The sequence below is a fragment of the Lutjanus erythropterus genome, chromosome 8, assembly GCF_056507025.1.
Source record: "Lutjanus erythropterus isolate fLutEry1 chromosome 8, fLutEry1.hap2, whole genome shotgun sequence".
Taxonomy (NCBI): domain Eukaryota; kingdom Metazoa; phylum Chordata; class Actinopteri; order Lutjaniformes; family Lutjanidae; genus Lutjanus; species Lutjanus erythropterus.
Window position 1 is genome coordinate 14,751,198 of NC_139324.1, and position 20,057 is coordinate 14,771,254.

Here is a 20,057-nt window from a genome sequence, read left to right on the forward strand (position 1 = left end):
TATGTTTTCTGGTTGTCCATCCATCTGTTTCCCTCTTTCAAACGTGATACCTCATGAAAGTGCTTGGACTCATGGATGAACTGATTTTGAGTTTGGTGGTTAGAGGTCAAAGTTCAAGGTCACTGTGACCTCAAGTCCAGCCCATGCTCATGAACATGATATTTCAGGAACACCTGGACAGAAATTCTCCAGATTTGGCACAAATGTCCACTTGGACTCAATGATGAACCGATTAGAATTTGGTGGACAAAAGTCAAGGTCTGTGTGACCTCACAAAACACATTTTTGGCTATAATTTAAAGTCTCCAATACATTCATTACATGAGTCTGGATATAGATATAAAAGACAACTTGACTGGTTGGCAAGTACTAATGCAAGGTGGTTAGTCTAGGTGTTTACTATAATTTTACTGTGTGTGTTTGTTTACCAGGTCCTAAAGGTGAAATGGGTGTCATGGGGACACCAGGAGTACCAGGTTTTCCTGGACCACCTGGCACACCTGGATCCCCTGGTCTGAGAGGTGAGGAAGACCGAAATATGAAATCTATTTATAGAGTCTTATCTTGAACACTTTTCAGGTTTTTTTTTTAAAGATTTATCATCAGCAGTAATAATTTTCTTTTCATGCCATGTCTCTCAGGTGATCCTGGTCTTACTGGACCAAGAGGTGAAATTGGAGAGTCTGGAGTGAAAGGAGAAAGGGGAGATACAGGTCTTCAGGGACCTCCTGGGAACATGAGCGACGTTGACATGGAGCACATGAAGGGAGAGAAAGGAGACATCGGAAACCAAGGTATAAAACACACTGACCTTAATTAGACCGTATACATCACATAAAGATTTGCTACCAACAGGTCTATTAATGGTCTGTATCTTCACTCATAGATTAATAAATATCTCAATGTGGCTTTTAATTCCATTTGTCCATCAGGTATGCCTGGAACTGCGGGACAAAAGGGCTTCCCTGGAATTCCTGGAGACCCTGGAATGCCAGGAAAAGATGGAGAGCCTGGATTACCTGGACATCCAGGTGAGCACCTGAACTGCATTCTGAAATGTTTTAGATGTTCTTGATTTTTATTGAAACTATGTAGATTTCATGTGTTTGTCCTATTCATTTAAATTCTTTCCACTTGCTGCGTCACCCAGAGAAAATGAAAGAGAAATAAAATAGGTATTAATTTTTCAATTTTACTGATGTGTCTCAGGTGAGAAAGGAGACCAAGGTTTTCCAGGAGAGCCTGGTTATATGGGACCACCGGGACAGAAAGGCAGTGTGGGAGAGATGGGAATACCAGGTAAGAACACAAATAAAACATAGAAAATGTCAGTCATGAAAATGGCAACTATTTGATGATACTGTCCCAGACACTGACAATGTCTATGGTGATATTACATGTTTAAATGTTTTATTTTAGTATTTTTTTATTTTATTTTATTTTATAAAAGGAGTTCTACTGACTGGTGCCAAAGACAATTCATGCCAGGTTTTTGCACATAATGACTAGTTACTTTTATTTTACTTTATTAAAGAAAGAAAGCAGAAGCACTTTAAGTTAAAGGCAGAACAAACTTTATTCAAATACATCCGATTTATTATCAGTTACTTAATTATTGCAAGTCATTTATGTGTATATAAGTCATTTATATGTATATATTTCAATTGTGATGAATGTTGTGTATCATGGTATTATCGTTCTGTGAGGTTTTTTTGGATCATTACATCTAGGGTTAGGCGATATAAAGATATTATATCAATATCGAGACTAATAATAATATATGAGACTAGATATTGTCTGAAATTTTAGATATTGCTTTGTCATGATATAACATAAACTTTCTCTTTTCCTGGGTTTAAAGGCTGCACTACAGTAAAAATATGTAATTTTTTTAATTTACCAGACTTTACAGCCATTCTATTATTTGTCTTGGCCCATCTCATTGTTTAAATATTTTGCACCAATAGTCAACCCTACAACATTGTTGCAATATCTATAAATACCATTGTTAGGTAATACTGTGATGCCCAATTTTGTTGCCCAGCCCCTCTATGAGATCATCATATGTTTGCACCGTGTGAGAATTTATGGTATGTTATTTAGAGAAAATGTGTTTATCAAGATATATAGTGTATATCGTGGAATAGTCCAGAAACATAGAGGTATTATTTATAATTTTATATTATATTCTATTTATATTGCCCAGCCTTAGTTACATTCCTAATTATATGTAATACAAATATGAAAGTTTGTCCTGTAAAGAAGTGTATTGAGAATATGCCAAGCAAGTGAAATTTCACATTAAACTGTAAGAAAGTATCTATATTTACATTTTGTTTGCTTGTGTGTGGGCTTGTACAGGTCCAGTTGGACCAAAGGGTACAAAAGGAGATATTGGTACACCGGGACATCCTGGATTCAGAGGCACAGATGGGGAGAAAGGACAAAAGGGTTTACCTGGTGAGCCAGGTATTGGAATCCCAGGACATCCAGGAGAAAAGGTAATCCACTAGCTATAACAGAGGTTATGTTTTATAACACTGCTCCTATGAACGTGGGCAGAGACTTTTTGTGGGTCTACAAGCTTGACTGCTCATTGTGTATGTACTGAAATCTGACAGGTCGAGCACTTGGATGTCCATGAAACTTACTACTTACTAATATCACTATTTAATAATTATACAGATAAAACACTAATAAACGTCACATAATAATAAACACTAAAAATCACTAATCTAATAAGTAATTGATTATCTAAAGATTATTTTTATTATTCACTTAATATAATAATTAATTTACCCACAATTAATAACAAAAACTTGTCTCATTAATATTAAAATATTTTATTCAATCATAATCCTGAAAAAGTGACACATAAAGCATCAGAATAATGATAAGAGTTGCCTATTTTAAAATGAGTCTAATTTCCACTCTTTATAATAGACTCTATTTGTCAGATGTCTGACTTAAGTACTTGACTTAAAATTTTAAATGGTCATGACATGGATTTATTTCATCCACTGGAGTAATATGCATTAAAAATAATAACTAAAAAACTGGTATTTTTGTATCAATGTGGGGTGATTGGGGTCATTGAAATGATTTATAGTTTCTAACATTAGTCCAAGCCATTTTCTCTCATACATGGTCATTAACAGAAAATATAAAATGACCAAATAACAGTGTAAGATGATGCATGGTGCAGAAATTACTTTAAACATGGGTGTAATGAAGAAACATTTTAAAAAATTAGTGTTAAGTGACAGTGAAAAATATGTATGAATTCATGCTTTGTCCAGGTGCTGCAGTTCATAGCAATGTATCAATGCACATTATGCAAATTGCTGGATTTCTGTAAGCAACAATGTCAACTACTTCGAGGAATTGTAGTTTTACTGTCAACACAGTATACAACTTACTATGTTTGCACTTTCAGCATCCTCTTTTCTAATTTTGTACCTTTCAATAATCATCAATACTTAACCTGCCTTGACTTAGCATTCCTTTCCATTCCTGTACATCACAGGGTCAGACAGGCCAGCCAGGATTCCCAGGATCACCAGGAGAGAAGGGTCTGAGGGGTCAGGAGGGTATGCCAGGCAAACCAGGACAGGAAGGACCCAAGGGAGACAGAGGAAGCATTGGGTATACAGGTCAGATTTCAGTCTGTGATGTCACATTCATCTTAATCGTCCACAACACTTGGTATGATAGTCATACATGTTGGTATTTCATGTGCATTCTTATTGTGTTGCACAGGTCAGCCAGGTAGACCAGGTGAAAAGGGTACCCCTGGTCTGCCAGGGCCTGCAGGAGAACCTGGTCATGATGGTCGGACTGGTAAGTAACAGGATTATTTAATTAGCTAAGCACAGAAATACCCACTTAATAAATATAATAATAATTCAGTTAATTTGTTCGAGGTTTGATATATCATTACTTCTCAAGATAGACTCAATATTGTGAGATACATTTCTGTTAAAAAACTTTTGTCTTTTTTTAATGAGGCAGGCAGTTGGAAACAAACCCAATTAGAGACCTGTGAGGGTTGTTAGCTAATGTTTTGCTCTCTTGCAAAACTCTTGCTAAATAGCAAGCTAATCTAGATCAATACAGTAGCTACTTATTTTGAAAGCTAATTTTGGGCAAAATACTATGTAACTAGCTATCCCGTTTATATCTATCATTAGCTAGCTAGTAAGCTAGTATTCTTCTTACTTTAGCTGCGGATGTGATTATATGTTGCTTTCACAGGTCCGCCAGCAACATCTTTAAACCATCTGCAAAATTTGGTTTTCTGTCCGACATAGACAAGCCTAAAAGCATATCTAAATACAGGAACCAGGAACAGAGAAACCTGACCGAGGTTCCCCTGTCCACAGAGCAAAAAGAGGCGAGACTTAGGAAGGGCCAATTATGTGACTGTTCTCTTTTTCTCAAAGTTACCTTAATTGTGGCAGCTTTTAAACTAGCCATTGTAAATATGAAGTAAAGCATCATTGCACAGCTCCTCTGCCTTTTTCTAACACCAAATTTTATCAGAAACCTATTTCTTTCAAGATCAGTGTTCCTGTTTTTCCACAAAAATGCATGATAGTTCAGGGAACGGTGTACTTATCAAAACAGGATATGGTGTGGATTCATGCAACTGTCCCAAGCAACTGCCTGTTTAGTCTTGCAGTAGGAAATGATTTGTAAACTTGTTCTCTTCCAGGTGAAAGCGGCTTGCAGGGACCTCCTGGTCTTCCTGGTGAGAAGGGAGAGCCTGGAGTGGATGGCATCCCTGGATCTACAGGGGAGAGAGGAGACCAAGGTTGGTGCCAGAGGAGTTAGGAGACTACACTGCAAGAGTTTACTTGTTTGTTGATAAGCTGTCATAGAACAATGAGTCTGTCTTCCTGATATATACTACATGTTAGGGTTTGGCATCATCATCATCATCATTAAACCAGGGCATATGGCATTTTGACAGTATTTGTGTAAAACCTGGGTAGAACAGCTGACCTCGACTCTATTCCCTTCAGATAGTACTCTCTCAATGAGCTGATCGTCATGGTGATGCTTTTGCCACAGTTAGGAGACAAAACACACACACAGGAGCTCTGCTTTGGCCTTGAGAAGCTGCAGCCTTTATTCACTGACAAATGCAAACCTAAACTGTACATTTTCTGCCTCACCAACAGTTTTGCTGCTCACTTTGTCCTCTGCTCAGGACACATTCACCATCCCTCTCTGCCACTCGCTCCCTTATACTCACTTAACTGTCACATTGTCACTACTCTGACCAGTCAGTGGTCTGCAGTGTTTGCCGGCTCACCTTTGTGATTGGGACTAAATCCAAATTACTCCTCCTCAGCTGCACTGCCTTGTCCACCAGTGGAGAGCTGACCTCTGGGGGCTCATGCTGCACACTACAATACATCACCTCAATACAGTATCTCTTTATCAGCTTAGTAGAAAGAGGGCCAGACTGAAGATTCCAGTTGGACTTGGACTGAACACAGCCTCCGAGACCGAAGGTGGCTAGTTTTCACGACAGGGAATACAGGGTTTTCTTGTGGGTTTGCCCTATGGCTCCCCAGGGTTGAGTCAGCGAATTGGGTAGCTCCATGGCTAACCAAGCTAACTAGCTAACACTAGCTACAGATAACAGCAGATAGCAGTTAACCTACTTCAGCAACAAGTACACTAGCTAACCACTGTCTGTCCCTCAGGTAACTCTGGAAGCAAAATTACCCTGCCACTGTACTCTGTCGTCCAACTGGCTGTATACCATTTAATGACATCTTTATGTCCAATTAGTACCAGTTTACTTGAAGTCCAGGACATTATTCATGACACTGTTACGAAAGCAATTGAGACTATAATAAAACCTTAAAATTGTCTCATGACAGCCAGTGTCAAACTAACCACGTAAGACTGAGTAATGTAATGTTTGACATAAAGCTAAACAGTTTCTTGTTTGAGTTTCATAATGCCTAGTTGACATAACAGCCATCTTAAACGATGTCAACTTTGCATTAGAAATGACATAATTGATTGATTGACAAACATTTGGAAAGAACCTTCATGTTCATGACAGGTGTCATCACATGGTTATAACAGTGTAATGACTTGTCTTTTGCACACCCCTTCAAATAAAGTAAATGTATAGTAAATGTATAATAGGGGTGTACAGTAACAAAGATGTGCATGGACATATTGGGAGACAATCCACTAAGTTATTTAAGTTTTAAAAGAAAACAATTGGTAAGATAAACTAGGCAACATTTTTCTTTTGACAGTAGGGGGGGAACATAACAAAGGATCTATTAATTTGTAAACTCCATAAAGTGTTGGCTTAATGAAAAAAGATTTTCTATATCTGTCATCCCTCTATTGTGTGGGAATCAAGGATGGTTTTCTTACCAGCAGATATTGTAACAAGCTTTTTATCTGTCCTTCTCTCTAGGTGTACCTGGCATTGGTTTCCCTGGGCCTCCTGGAACACTTGGTAGCAAAGGTCAGAGCCCTTCATTCATATATTCATATCCCTCAATCCCTGGAGCCAAACAGAGTTTCATCCTGTGTCTTTCTTTTCCCCTCTCCAGGTGACAAAGGTAGTCTTGGCTTCCCTGGCACTCCAGGTCATCCAGGTGTCCCTGGTATCAAAGGCGACAAGGGTGTTCCAGGTGCACAGGGACTCCAGGGTGAGCCAGGAGAGATGGGGCCCCCAGGTATCTCTCTACCGGGCCCTAAGGGAGAGAGGGGAGAGACAGGACAAGCAGGAGAACCAGGTATACCATATTCATGACATGCCAGCATTACCTGTATGATGTATGGTACAGAGCCACTGTTTAAAGTGTTTAGAATAGAAATTCCTGACCTGTGCTTCTTGTCTTTATCAAATAGGATCCCTGGGAGCACCAGGACCCGCTGGTGTGCCAGGCAGAGATGGCTCAAAAGGAGAGAAAGGCAACCAGGGTAGCCCTGGTTTCCAGGGAGAGTCAGGACAAAAGGGTGACCCTGGAGTTGCTGGATTTCCTGTATGTCATGAGGCTATTTTCTAATTCTTAAGCTGTACATGTTACATGACAGTTAAAGGGAGAATCTGGCACTTTTCATGCGGATGCCCAGTCAGTGTTGATGATAAATGTAGTCAGTTGACAAAGCAAATTTCTGTGTGTGTGTTATATTGTATCTTATAGAGTAAGCTAAAGTCTCCCGTTTCAAAATCTGTTGTTCTTCTGGCATCCAATAATGTCAGGCTTTCAGGTTTTTCTGCTTGGATTTCTCGTCGCCGTCTCTGGGTAGTCAAGGGTTGTGCTGGATGATACAGATAATATTTTTGTCACCTAACATTCTGACTAAAAACGTTCTGAGACATGGCAACATGGCCATGCATCCTGGTACATGTAGGCTCTGCTGGCAGTGAACTGAACATAACTGTGCACATAGAGATATCTGTCTTTTTAAAAAAAATATACTGAACATAAGGTTCTATATCATAGCAATTCTTAATGAGAAAGTAAGTTTGGGTTTTTTTGTTTATACCATATATCAACAGAGTATTTTTCTCTTTACATGATAAACATTTTGTTCCTAATCTCCTGAATATTACAAAGTAACCTGTTCGGGAAAATAAGCATTGAAACGACATAAAGATTTAATAGTTCTATGATGCTCAGTGTTACAACCTATATGTTCATAGAAACCGCAAACACCACATGCATGATGAGACACAGGACAACAAATGAATTATGAGTATGAAACCCCATCATTTCCCTTTACCATACTGCCATGCTGCAGAAAATGCTTTCTGACTGTAAATTGAGTATGAGTAAGGTTTTAGAGAAACACTTGTTAACGTGCTGCTTGATCAATCATGTCCCCTTCAGCTCCTCGTGTAACTATTTCTGTATTTGTGTGTGTGTTACAGGGACAACCTGGCCTTCCAGGTATCGATGGACAGAAAGGAGAGAGGGGATTGCAGGGTGTCCCTGGCTTCCCTGGTGAGTACAGTGTGAGATTCTGTGACTGTCTGTGTGCGTTTTTATTCAGAAAATTGACAATTAAAATACACTGTTTTTGAATACAAACTCTAGGTACAAAGGGTGAAGGCGGTGACATCGGATTTAAAGGAGAGTTGGGAGACAGAGGATTCCCAGGAGAGAAGGGTAAAAAATTACAGGAGTCCTTTCAAAGTGTTAATATATACAAAAATATCTCTATCTCACTCACTGGAATCAGTCAGTGCTTCCTCGTGTGTCTGGTAATCTTATAACTTGAAAATCAAAATAAGTAACTGGAAGATGTTTTCTATGGATACTGTATATTTCAGGCAGTGAAGGTCCTCCTGGTCCCCCCGGCCCCCACACCTTCATCAAAGGAGACATCGGATTCCCAGGAATTCAAGGTTTACCGGGACCCCAGGGGCCGTCTGGATTCTCTGGACAGAAAGGACTGCAAGGTGATGGCTTAAAAATGTCCCTCATTGTGTAATCTCCTGCCATTCAACAATTTTCTTCTGCTCACCTCCATGTTTCTGATTGCTTCATCACTTTCATTATGTTCTCTCAGGTGTGACAGGCCTTCAAGGGCCAAAAGGTGAAGATGGCCTTCCTGGTTATCACGGCCAGCCTGGAAGCAAAGGAGAGACTGGCCTGCCGGGTCCACAGGGTGAGACTCTGACACAGATGAGGCGGGGTAAGAGCCCTTGTGTTGTTGCCATCGTAACTTGTTCATTTTTGCCTGTCTATAGGACCCAGAGGACACCCTGGCCCCCCAGGACCTGACGGCGTTCCAGGTCAAGTGGGTCCACCTGGCCCCTCCTCTATGGATCATGGGTTCCTGGTAACCCGTCACAGCCAAACGGTGGATATTCCACTGTGTCCTGAAGGAACCTCGCTAATATATGATGGCTACTCCCTGCTGTATGTACAAGGCAATGAACGGTCCCATGGACAGGACTTAGGTGAGAAACATAGTATGTGAAAGAAAAAAACAAAAGAAAGACATGAGATGGAGAATAAGAGAAGGAATGACAGAGGCTTGTGCAAGTTAGAATCTATGGCCCCAACCATGGCTCTGCTTTTGGTTTGTAGCATTTTTTTCTGAGCGGCAGCATCTTTTGTCAATTATTCCCAGTGAGGAAAGAATGTCTGTGGCAGCAAGAGAAAATGTGCTGTGCCTCCAAACACTTCCGGATGAAAATCTCTAATCTTTTAAGAAAGGTGTAGGTGTTGTCACAGTTGTTTTGTTCAGGTAATCAATCATAAAGACGTTTTTAAAGTCTCTGTTTGAGTATGTCCTGATTTTGCTGCTGCATTATGAAACAGTTAGGTGACAAAATATCAAATAATACTGTGAACTTTTTAAAGAAAATGGTTAATCAGAGTTTTACAGCTACTCGACTCAAGACAAGTACATATCAAGACACACCTTCAAGCAACTAGCTTAGATGAAAATCCCTGCCACACTGGGCTGACATGCCAAGTCAGACCAAACCAACACGTGTATGGAAAAGGGTCATATCAGAGCAAGCATTGTCCAGTTGGTGTCAAACAAATAGACACAAATAAATAGTAAAAACCAAAGTGGTGATTCTAGACTATGCAATAACGACAGTCATTGGAATTTTCAAGATATGTACAGCGTTTTTTTTGTAATCACACACACACTAAGTTGACACAGGCCTTAATTTTTCTGTGTATTGATGGATCCATGGCGCTGTCTGTGGTGCTGAAGCAGGAGACAGATTTATAATTCTAACTTTATCCCTCCATTTTTTCAGTTTCTTCTTGGATCTCTAATATTCTCTGAGGTATATAGATACAGGGACCAACAGAAACATCTATGTGTTGGATCACTAGTCAAGTGAAGTGAATAGAAGACCGAGGTCCATCCCCCTTGGTAAAAATGAACAAATCACCAACTGATTACATGTGGTCTTGATCTGTGTTTTAGGTACGGCAGGCAGCTGTCTGAAGAAGTTCAGTCCTATGCCCTTCCTGTTCTGTAACATCAACAACGTGTGCAACTTTGCCTCACGTAATGACTACTCCTACTGGCTTACCTCCCCTGAGCCCATGCCCATGAGCATGGCACCGATCACCGGTGAAAGCATCAAACCCTTCATCAGCAGGTGGGTCAGCATTTCTGTCGATACTGTTCGCTTTTAGGTGTATATGATACTCATTAGACACTCACATACTGTGCTTCTCTCATATCTGTGTGTATGTGTGTGTGTGCACAGGTGTGCTGTGTGTGAAGCCCCAGCCATGGTGATAGCAATTCACAGTCAGACCATCATGATCCCACCATGCCCTCATGGCTGGGACTCTCTGTGGATTGGCTACTCCTTTGTCATGGTGAGATAAAACAGGATCACTGCAAATACAGTCTTCACTCTGAAGAATGTATTCATTTCTTCCTTACACCACATATACAGTATGTCAGCCAAGGCCCTGTTGTGATAATTCATCATAATCTGACAGTATTGTGCACACTCTTTTTTTGCATTTTGATTTTTTTCTTTTATCAAACAGAGTTGCTCTTACCCACAATTTTAGTTCATTTGTTTCAAGGTTCTTCTCAATGTTTTGCTTGACTATATTAAGAGGTGCAGTAGATGGACAGTAATTTAAGTCCCACATAAGACTTATTTACATCATGTTGTTAATACAAGTATAGATAATTTCTTTGCTCCTATCCACAAACCATCCTACTTCAACCCCCCACGTACCCATGTACCCATGTCCATCTACAATCTACATTTACCTCATCATTACAGTGGCGGACAATGCTAAATGCACTACAACAGCCCAATACATTTCCATTAGGAGAAATACATCGCAGCTTCAGAAATTATGCTAATTTAAAAAAAAACATGAGAAAATCCAAAACCAATAAACAATGGCATGCTGCAAATGAAAAAACATCTTGCAGGAAGCTAAAACAAATGAACAGTAAACATGATGCAAACATGTATTTGTTCTCAGGGTTTGTGTGCTTTTGACTTTGCATCATTTCTGTATTTCCAGTGTTTATGTATTTGTTTTGGCTTTCTGCAGCACAGTTTTTTATTTGCAGCATGTTGCCATTGTTGTATTTGTTTTGGATTTTCCCATGTGTTTTTGAAATGGCATCATTTCTGAAACTGCAGCGTGTTTCACCCAGCGTAAATGTTGTTCTCCCTTGTCGGCCACCGTACATCATCCCTACCAATGGACAAGAAATAATATAAATAAACATAATATACAGACATAGGCATAGATTTCTGTGGGGGGGGGGGGGGTGGACTCAGAGGACACAATATTTAAAGCATGTGCATTTGTCCTCCCTAATAAAAACATCAAAGTAGCAGAAAACTTTTATTTCAACAAACCACTTGACTGAGAGCTGCATTACTTTATTACTACTACAACTTTTTACTGCAGAACGTGATTTCCACCATAAACTGATGCATAAAAGTCACAAAGTAGAGTATAAAAATTCACCAGAATGCAAGAAATTGCAACTGTTTTAGGCTCAATGTTTCCTAAGAAAGGACCCATATATACCCAACACACATAGAGTTGCAATAAATGTTCTCCTGAAGTTTGTCATGCGCACATACACAACTTCTTCATTTTAGAAATCAAACAATAGCTCTCTTGAAAACGGGCTTCATGTGGTTAATGAGCTACTTTCATTGTGTGTGTTTGTGCAGCACACCAGCGCTGGTGCTGAGGGTTCAGGCCAGGCTCTGGCCTCTCCTGGTTCCTGCCTGGAGGAATTCCGCAGCGCTCCATTCATTGAGTGTCACGGCCGTGGAACCTGCAACTACTACGCCAACTCCTACAGCTTTTGGCTCGCCACTATTGAAGACAACGAGATGTTTACGTAAGACAGAAAGACTCACACTGTAGTTCTTTATTCTAACTGTCTCAAAGAGTAACTTAACACCCCTAACAAATCATGTTTTTGTTGTTTAACTTTTCATCTAGCTGCAGTGATGTACTGTATAACGATGTGACATCACTGTTGGGTTTGGTTAAAGCCACTGGAAAACAAATATCCATATACACAACAGCCTTCTAAATATGTGATCTAGGCTCTTATGTACACTACAGTGACCAGCTAAAAGTATTAGAAATTAGAGTCTGAGCCAACTCAACAACAGGGAACTGAAGCTGTCATATCACTCCAGACTCCTTTGACAGAAACAGCCTCGATCTGCAGCAAATAACATTGGTTTAAAATGCCAAAGTAACAAAATAGCATTTTAAAACCAAGAGAGCATGGATGACAGCTTCAGTTTCCTGTTGGAAAAGGCTGTCTGACATCAAAGTAAAGCAGTGAAAATTTTCTAAATACAATACACATTTAAACTGATATTGATTTTTTTAGGTGGGCCTTTTTAGGTGGCTAATATGTTTTGCTGACCACTGCAGTCCCCAGCAGTACATGGCTAAGGCAGGTTGTTTGGTTGGTTTTCTGGCATGCCCCCCTTCAGAGGTCAAAAAACGTCAAAGAAGCCCCACCACACAATTATTATCAATCAGTAACAATAACTGGGGAAGCAATGCAGAAAAAAAGAATTCAAATTGAATTTTAAACTAGGTTTTCTAATAGAACATATATTTTTAATGGATTTCCAGATGCTTTAAAGGTGCAATAAAGCATACCACATGTTTCAAAGTTATGTTACTCTTTCAATTTCTGCCATTATTTATTTCCTCCACCCTTACATTATGACCTGCATAATATAGATGGATGTCTGATGTTTTTCTCTCTACCTCTTCTCAGGAAACCTGTCCCAACAACACTAAAAGCAGGAAATCTCCGAACACACATAAGTCGTTGTCAAGTATGCATGAAGAGGACATAAACCCCAACACCAGAGTTCCTTGCCTGCAAGCAACACCATGTGCGCTGACCTCGTCGACTTGCCTTTACTTCCTGATGTCAAAGGATGGTGCTATTTCCCTGCTTGTGTAAGAGGAGAGGGACAGAGATGTGGTTTGCAGAACAACCAGAGATTGAACATTACAAACCAGAACACAGAGACCAAGCGGCCTTTTGGTTCATGCAGAACACTTAACTAACATCATCACGTGTCTCTAAAGAATTGCACCCAGTTTACCGCTGCACTGAGTACACGCCCCCTAAACTGGTAAACTGGTGTTCATTTTCAAAGGGTTGTTTGTGTAAGTCAGGTGCTATTCTTCCTTATCTGCCTTATTCCATTTTCTTTTTTCTTTTTTCTTCCCTTCCCTACCAGCACCACAGCAGATATAGCCACATATTATTATAGATGTTCACTTGTTTAAACATACTAATGTAAAGGATGGGACTTACCACTGGTTACAGACACTAAATCACCATAATGTTGCCAACACAGATATATAAAGATCACTCTGTTGTAAATAATGCATTCCTCTCTAACACAGTTCAACATACTCTCCTCAGGTTATTATTGAGTTACTTTGTGTGTTATTAAGTCCATTTTTATTTATAAGATTTATGAGAATATGTTGGAGTGTATCTGAAATTTCATTGGTCCAAAAACAGTGTTTTAACGTCTGACAATCAGCGCCTTACTAACATGCAAAACAGCACTGAAACAGCATTGGTTAGTGTGTATGTGTATGTGTGTGTGTGTGTGTGTGTGTGTGTGTGTGTGTGTGTGTGTGTGTGTGTGTGTGTGTGTGTGTCTGTGTGTGTCTGTGTACATATATGAGTGGATTTGAGCTGCTTGGTAGTGGTGTGTGTTTTGTGATGTCTGCATATATATTGTTGCGCAACCACAAAAAGAAATAGACAAAAAAATCACCTTCCCTATACCTTTACTCTGTCAGAGCATTGTCTTTAACAGCTGTGTGTTGAAGGATTTACTCACATTACGTGAACCAAATGTTTCCAATCCCGAAGAAATGCACATGTATATATATTTACGCATAACATGCTATTTTGCTCATGTACTTGACTGTTCCCGTTTGTGAATTACTGTTATCATCCCTGTTGATTAAATGCAAAATTAGATTTCATCACATTATTGTTGTACATCCAAGTTGAGGACTGCATTTATGAGTGTCTATGCAAGTTGAGATAGTTAACATAGGTTTACTTTTCCTTAATATACAGTATTTGGACATCATGTCAGCCTTGGTCAGTAGTAGGAAGGCTTCTTGGACCCCAGACATCAGCTATTGAAGGTTTTCTGCCATTTAAGTTCTAGCAGTTACTCTACACCAACCTTAACCTGTTTTTATTTGTGTGTTGTGCTTGGTTGTGATAAACTGCTCCTTGAAGTATACAGAATATTAGCAGTGTTTGCTATCATAAAACAAACTTGATTACAGTGGGAATAGTCTTAACTAATTAACAAAAAGAAAAACTTTGACATTTTTTATTTTTCAGATCCCATACTGTGTATTGCTGCATTCCTGCAATAAAGTTATTTGTAGAATATTCTTATTAATTTATGACAGGTGTTATTTTTCCTTTTGGATTGTGTGTTTTCAGATGTTTTCAAATGTGGTGTGAAGATTTCTTAGAGTGTTTTCACATATAGTCATTGTTAAATGAACCAAACTCAGTCCTGAGCAGGTTCACACCAAAAGATCTGGTTCCCAAAGAGAACTAATGCAAAAATGATTCATTGATTCAATTAATGTCACTCAATTATTGGTCAGATAGTTGGATGGTAAAAAGACTATAAGCAGCCCAATTTTTACAGGTCAGGTTCTGTTCATGTCGGTGTTGATCTGGAGAATTTAGAGGAGCACGTGAACATTTCATTAGACCGCAGATATTAAATAATTTAATAATGCAGTTATTACTCACTTTGTCCAGGTTTGTCCCCTGTGAGTTCACATTTTGGTAGCAAATGTGCTACTAGTTAATCAGTCACCAAAACAGGACGAGAAAACTTTTTTTAACTAATGAAATAACACATACACTTCATACAATATCGTACATCTCTGTGAACTGAGCTGCTCCAGAATTCACTCGACAGTGGTCTGAGGCATTCACACTGATCCAAAGGAACTTTGATGAGGTAAACGATCCAGGTAAACCAGACTAAACAAGGCTGGTGTGAACATGCCCTTAAAGTGGAGTGACAGACTCAGTTCTCTTTCAGTCCTCTTTTGCAACCCAGTGTGATATTGTGATCTGTCTGAGGCAGTGGTTCTCAAACTTCTTCTGGCATGCCCCACCTCAAAAATTGAAAAAAAGGTCATATCCCTCATAAACAGTTTTTTAAGCAATCATCAGCAATGATCGTGGCAGCAACTAATAAGAGAAGATCGAAGTTCAATTGTAATGAAATGAAGGTCATCATGATAGCATCAGCAAACTCTTCCCTACATCTATTAGGGATGCAAACAAATTCATTATTTGTACCTGTATCTGTTCAACCAACAAAGTTATCTATGTCTGTATCTGTGTTTGGATAGAAGACCAGAAGTAGGCATGGTTTATACCGGTGGTCATTTTAAATTGGGCAATTGTTGTTGTTTTTTTCAAACCTAATATTTCATAGCAATGCAATTGTTGTGCCTACAAAGCATCAAAATGATTTACTTTTGGCATATAATTAATTATGTAATTCACATCATACGTACTTACTAACCAAAACAAAAAAAAAACATGTTTTATAAATCAAAACTTTCTGGGTTGCATTGAATATAGTATAACTACAGTAAACATATACAAGTATATCAAAATATCCTTCAGTTGAAGGGAAAAACCTTGAATCAGTGATTTATCAAGGTAGATGAAACCTGTTTTTTAAGACTGCTGATGTAATCCTGGGGCTGACTTTTTCCTAAAAATAATGACCAACCTCAGATGGAAAAATATAAAAGCACTTTGGGTCACAATACATAGGTTAAGTGAACCACAACAGGGATCCAGAAGAGAACCTCAAAGAGGTCTGACTACGGTTTGCTTCTGTTGAAGTATTTACATGTCCATAAAAAATGGAAAATAATAACTTGAGATCGTTTGGAGGGCTGAAAGGGTAAAAGTGTAAAAACACCCAAGTACAGTACTATCAAAGGACCACAAGAGGGCAGCACCAGCATACTTTGTGGGTAAGTTGTGGATAATTCATGATCTCAAAGCTCTCCAATCAGGTGATCCACAAGTTTTCAGTGTTTTTAGTTTTTACTGCCACTGGCATTTATCCCAACAAGAGGCTATAAAACCTGACCTCAAATCTATCTTGAACCCTAATTTAAGTGCAGCCTCTGCACCAACACTTCCACAGTGCGACGCAGCCAATACCTCAGCACTTCTGCCGGGACTGTGGCCAACAAACCCGTTCACCCCGTGAAAACACAAACAGATCGATACAGTCCACAGAGAACCAGATAACCCCTCCTTTCATCTCTACTCTCGTCTTTCATCTATTACCGGAATCCTATCCCTTGTTTCCTCTCTTGTCGTCAGACAGACAAACAGAGGCCTCGACCCCCCAGCTATCTTCATAAACATGTCTAACAAGGCCTTGACCTTTGACCGGTGAGAGCAAGGTCACTCAGGTGGGAGTCACACTGGCTGGCCATACACCAAGAGGCCAAATGGTCAAATGACAGGTACAACTGAGAGCAGTGGCCTAATGACCACGATCAAGATCATTTGCTACAGGGCTGAGATGTCTGCAGTCAGGGTGAAGGCTACATTTATAAAGAAGTGCCACACAGAGATGCTGATTGAACTTGATGATTGCACAGGTGTGTCTTGGACTGGTCACAATAAAGGGCCACTCTAAAATATGCAGTTTTATCTTGAAAGAGAGATTTATTAGACACTGAACTATGGCTATTTCACATAGGACTCATGTCCTGCCCTACTCTTTGTCTGATTGGCTTACCCTGAAAATCTTACCCTAACCCTAACCAATCAGAGACTTCTCTATATGCACAGAAAAAAAAAATCACTTAAACTCATGAAAAATGCAAGCAAAAAAAAAAAAAAAAAAAAAGCTGCATTTATATAATAAAATAAACTTTTAAGTGAGAAATTGTGCCATTGGCCAAATTTTTAAAAAACTGGCGCTGGTCTGATGGTAATATTACTTATTGTTGCTATGACCAAGAAATCTTTGAATATAATGAACATTAAATAACTAAAAATCACATATACATAACACATATACATGTCATTACCACATTCATTTTTTAATGATTTCATAAGAATTACACAAAGATAACAAACCATTTGATTTGATTTAGACTAGTTTAAAGGCATGCTATGCAGAATTTTCATATCACTTTTAGGGTGTTGGTATTGGTACTAGTATCATAATTTTTTAAACCATACCCAGGCTGACTTATGACCTAGTGGAAGTGTGTAGCAGTGTCTGTATCTACAGAGACCCTGCCCTCTGCTTGTATTTTCTTATTTTTTCATTATTTTACTCTCTTCAGGAAGGTTTACTAACACAAAAGTGACTATATTTTACATCCTGGAAAAGAGAATCAACAATCAACGGTCTTTCTGGTGTATTCTCAGCAGCAACTGACAGATCCTCCATATTCTCTAAAGTATGAATTTCAAAACCTGGGTGTAAACCTGTGAATGAGCATGTGGACTTGACTTTAGGAAATTAAGCCAATAAATCACTTTGGTTCTAATGTAGATACACACACGGCATCAGTGCCATGTGGTTAGGGTTAACACTCAGCCTTTCTCAGGGGCTTTGGAGTTCACAACTTTAACCCCTTTAAGAGTTTTAATCCCATTGGCTGTTTGCTAACACTGCTAAGTTGATAACTGACTTAACAGGTGCAATCATCTTCAGAGAACTGAGGATTATGTTGGTAAAACTTCAGTGCAATAATCTGCCCATAATGTTGGTCATGGAGAGAAGAGACTGACTGACTGTCAGCAAATTGATTATATAATAACATACAGAATTACAATTTGCGGTAACTGTTTTTTTTTTTTTTTTGTTTGCTTGTTTGTTTGTTTGTTTTTTAGGTCGTGATGAAAGTCTCACCTTTTAATTACAGAGACTGGTTTTGAGCCTTGCTGAAATCTGAAAAGAGTTCATTAATCAAAGTCAAACCATAATGAGAACTTGACTAAGTTAAGTAACTTAATATGTTATGTTTTCCAGAATGTGTTTACAATACAGTGCAGGAATGTGTCAGGAGGTTAGTAAGATCCTGATCTTTCTCCTGAGTGGATCAAGCACTGAGGCCACAACCTCCAACAAACCCCTCTGACCTCGGTCAAATACTTAGATTATCTTGTAACACAGCACGCAACGCAAAACATAACAGAAGTCATATAAAGGGCAAACACCCACAAACATACTCAACGTAAGAGAGGGACTTTGCATACCACTGCTTTTTTGCATGAGCCTGGGATTGCACAAACAGCTAAAATAATAAGTTAATACAATAACTACATGTGTGAAAAGAAGCTTTTCTTTCTTACACACTTTCTTTCTGTTGTTTCATTCTCAGCCTGAATGAAACTCACAAGATGCTGAAAAAACTGAAGAAAATTCACCATAAATCAAATTCACCAAAGAATGTTTCTGATGTTAATGTGACTGCAGTTTCTGGTACCTTGTGGTAGCTTGTTGGTGGGTGGAGCACTCCACAGCTGAGTTGGCTGGTTTCTCAACCAACAGACCTTATTCACTGCAGCCATTTGACATGAAATAGTAGGGTAATGTGTTTTCAATTATATTAATTAGGGTTCCATTCCATTCAGGTTAAACACATTCAAGGTGCTGCTATGGTACATGTTAGTTTTCTAGAAAGTGTCTACTAAACTAGATGGAATGGGACCTTGGTATCATTGGTAACACCCGTGTTTTTACCCCAAGCGGCAACACCCAGTGATGAAAAATAAAGCCAACACAGAAGTGCCAAAAACTGCAGTTCCTAGAAGGACCACTTGGGGCTGGCTCCAACAGCAAGTCAGTCTCCATACAAAAAACAGTTTTGGTTTCTATAGCTCACAGTCCACCTCTTTACTCTTTTTTGATTTGCCAAGATAGCAATGGCCAGACCTTCAAAGCAGCTATTCAGAAACCTATGGGTGACATCATGGACATCTCTGTCCACTAACTGGGTGTCTATATAAGTTTGGAAGTGTTTCTGTTAAAAGACACATCTACACCTTACCATGTAGTTACAGTGGCTAAACGTAAGCCAGGGGACAGGGCTTTGTCTTGTAGCAGGCATGTCCTACTAGCTAATCTATAGAACTGAAGGATTGTCTTGGTGTTAAGCGATATAAACTGCTGTAAAGTGGAATGAATCTTGCACTCATTTTCCATTTCTCACTTCGTTTCTTATCTTGAATATGTAGGATTTCAAGAATCTACAAAAGTTAAGTGGAGCCTAGGTCTTAAAAAACTACATTGTTGTAGCAACATATAATAAGCTTATACTGTTGACCCATTACATGTGTAGACATACTATGTGTCTCCTCACATACATGACTTATTTCCTCATGCTTCTTATATTTCTCTGGTTTAGATTCCCTTTAATGTGATCTTACATGATAGGCTCATAGTTGAAAAATTGTGACAAATTCAGAATATTAAGGTAATGGATATAAAAAATACTGCATAGTAATGGTGCTTTAATGGTTCCTTCACACGCTGGAAATGCTGGGACTGGGTACACATGCTCTTCTGACAGCTTCTTCGTCACTGATCACACCTACTGACTGACTTGATTGACTGAGAAGAATTAGGAATATATGCCTCAAGCCATTTAGTGTTTTTTTTTTTTTTTCCAAGGATAATAGAAATGTCATTTTATCAATCACCATCCTAAAAATAGGCTGGTGTTCCCCTACTTTCTGTCTCACTGCCTGCCTGGAAAACAATGGTCTAATTGTTTTTAAAAACGCATTCACAGTCTCAGCACGTGGGGACATACTGCTGCTTTTACACACTGTTAGACAGGCTTTATTTAATTATACAAGTAATTATATGCTAGTTTATTGTAATTATCATGTTTAGGTTTTAATGTTTTCTTTCTTTTATTATTGCGTATTGTTACTTCAGCTGGGGAAGAGGCAAAACAAACAAAAAAGGCAACATCTAGCTGTAAGTCTTC

General features: G+C 39.0%; 1 protein-coding gene across 1 annotated transcript in view; it reads left to right on the plus strand.

Moving 5' to 3' along the window:
- col4a1 (collagen, type IV, alpha 1) overlaps positions 1-14,009 on the plus strand; it is a 59,667-nt gene extending 45,658 nt beyond the window's left edge. Inside the window, exons 33-52 of the mRNA XM_084724635.1 lie at positions 432-521; positions 642-794; positions 933-1,031; positions 1,210-1,299; positions 2,362-2,501; positions 3,527-3,653; positions 3,760-3,840; positions 4,715-4,813; positions 6,452-6,502; positions 6,591-6,776; positions 6,892-7,025; positions 7,919-7,991; positions 8,085-8,156; positions 8,321-8,449; positions 8,560-8,658; positions 8,741-8,953; positions 9,946-10,123; positions 10,235-10,349; positions 11,690-11,862; positions 12,769-14,009. Coding sequence (XP_084580761.1) covers positions 432-521; positions 642-794; positions 933-1,031; positions 1,210-1,299; positions 2,362-2,501; positions 3,527-3,653; positions 3,760-3,840; positions 4,715-4,813; positions 6,452-6,502; positions 6,591-6,776; positions 6,892-7,025; positions 7,919-7,991; positions 8,085-8,156; positions 8,321-8,449; positions 8,560-8,658; positions 8,741-8,953; positions 9,946-10,123; positions 10,235-10,349; positions 11,690-11,862; positions 12,769-12,850 — 2,384 coding nt within the window. The 3' untranslated portion in view covers positions 12,851-14,009. The remainder of the gene's footprint in view (positions 1-431; positions 522-641; positions 795-932; positions 1,032-1,209; positions 1,300-2,361; positions 2,502-3,526; positions 3,654-3,759; positions 3,841-4,714; positions 4,814-6,451; positions 6,503-6,590; positions 6,777-6,891; positions 7,026-7,918; positions 7,992-8,084; positions 8,157-8,320; positions 8,450-8,559; positions 8,659-8,740; positions 8,954-9,945; positions 10,124-10,234; positions 10,350-11,689; positions 11,863-12,768) is intronic.
- Positions 14,010-20,057: the final 6,048 nt, after the last annotated feature.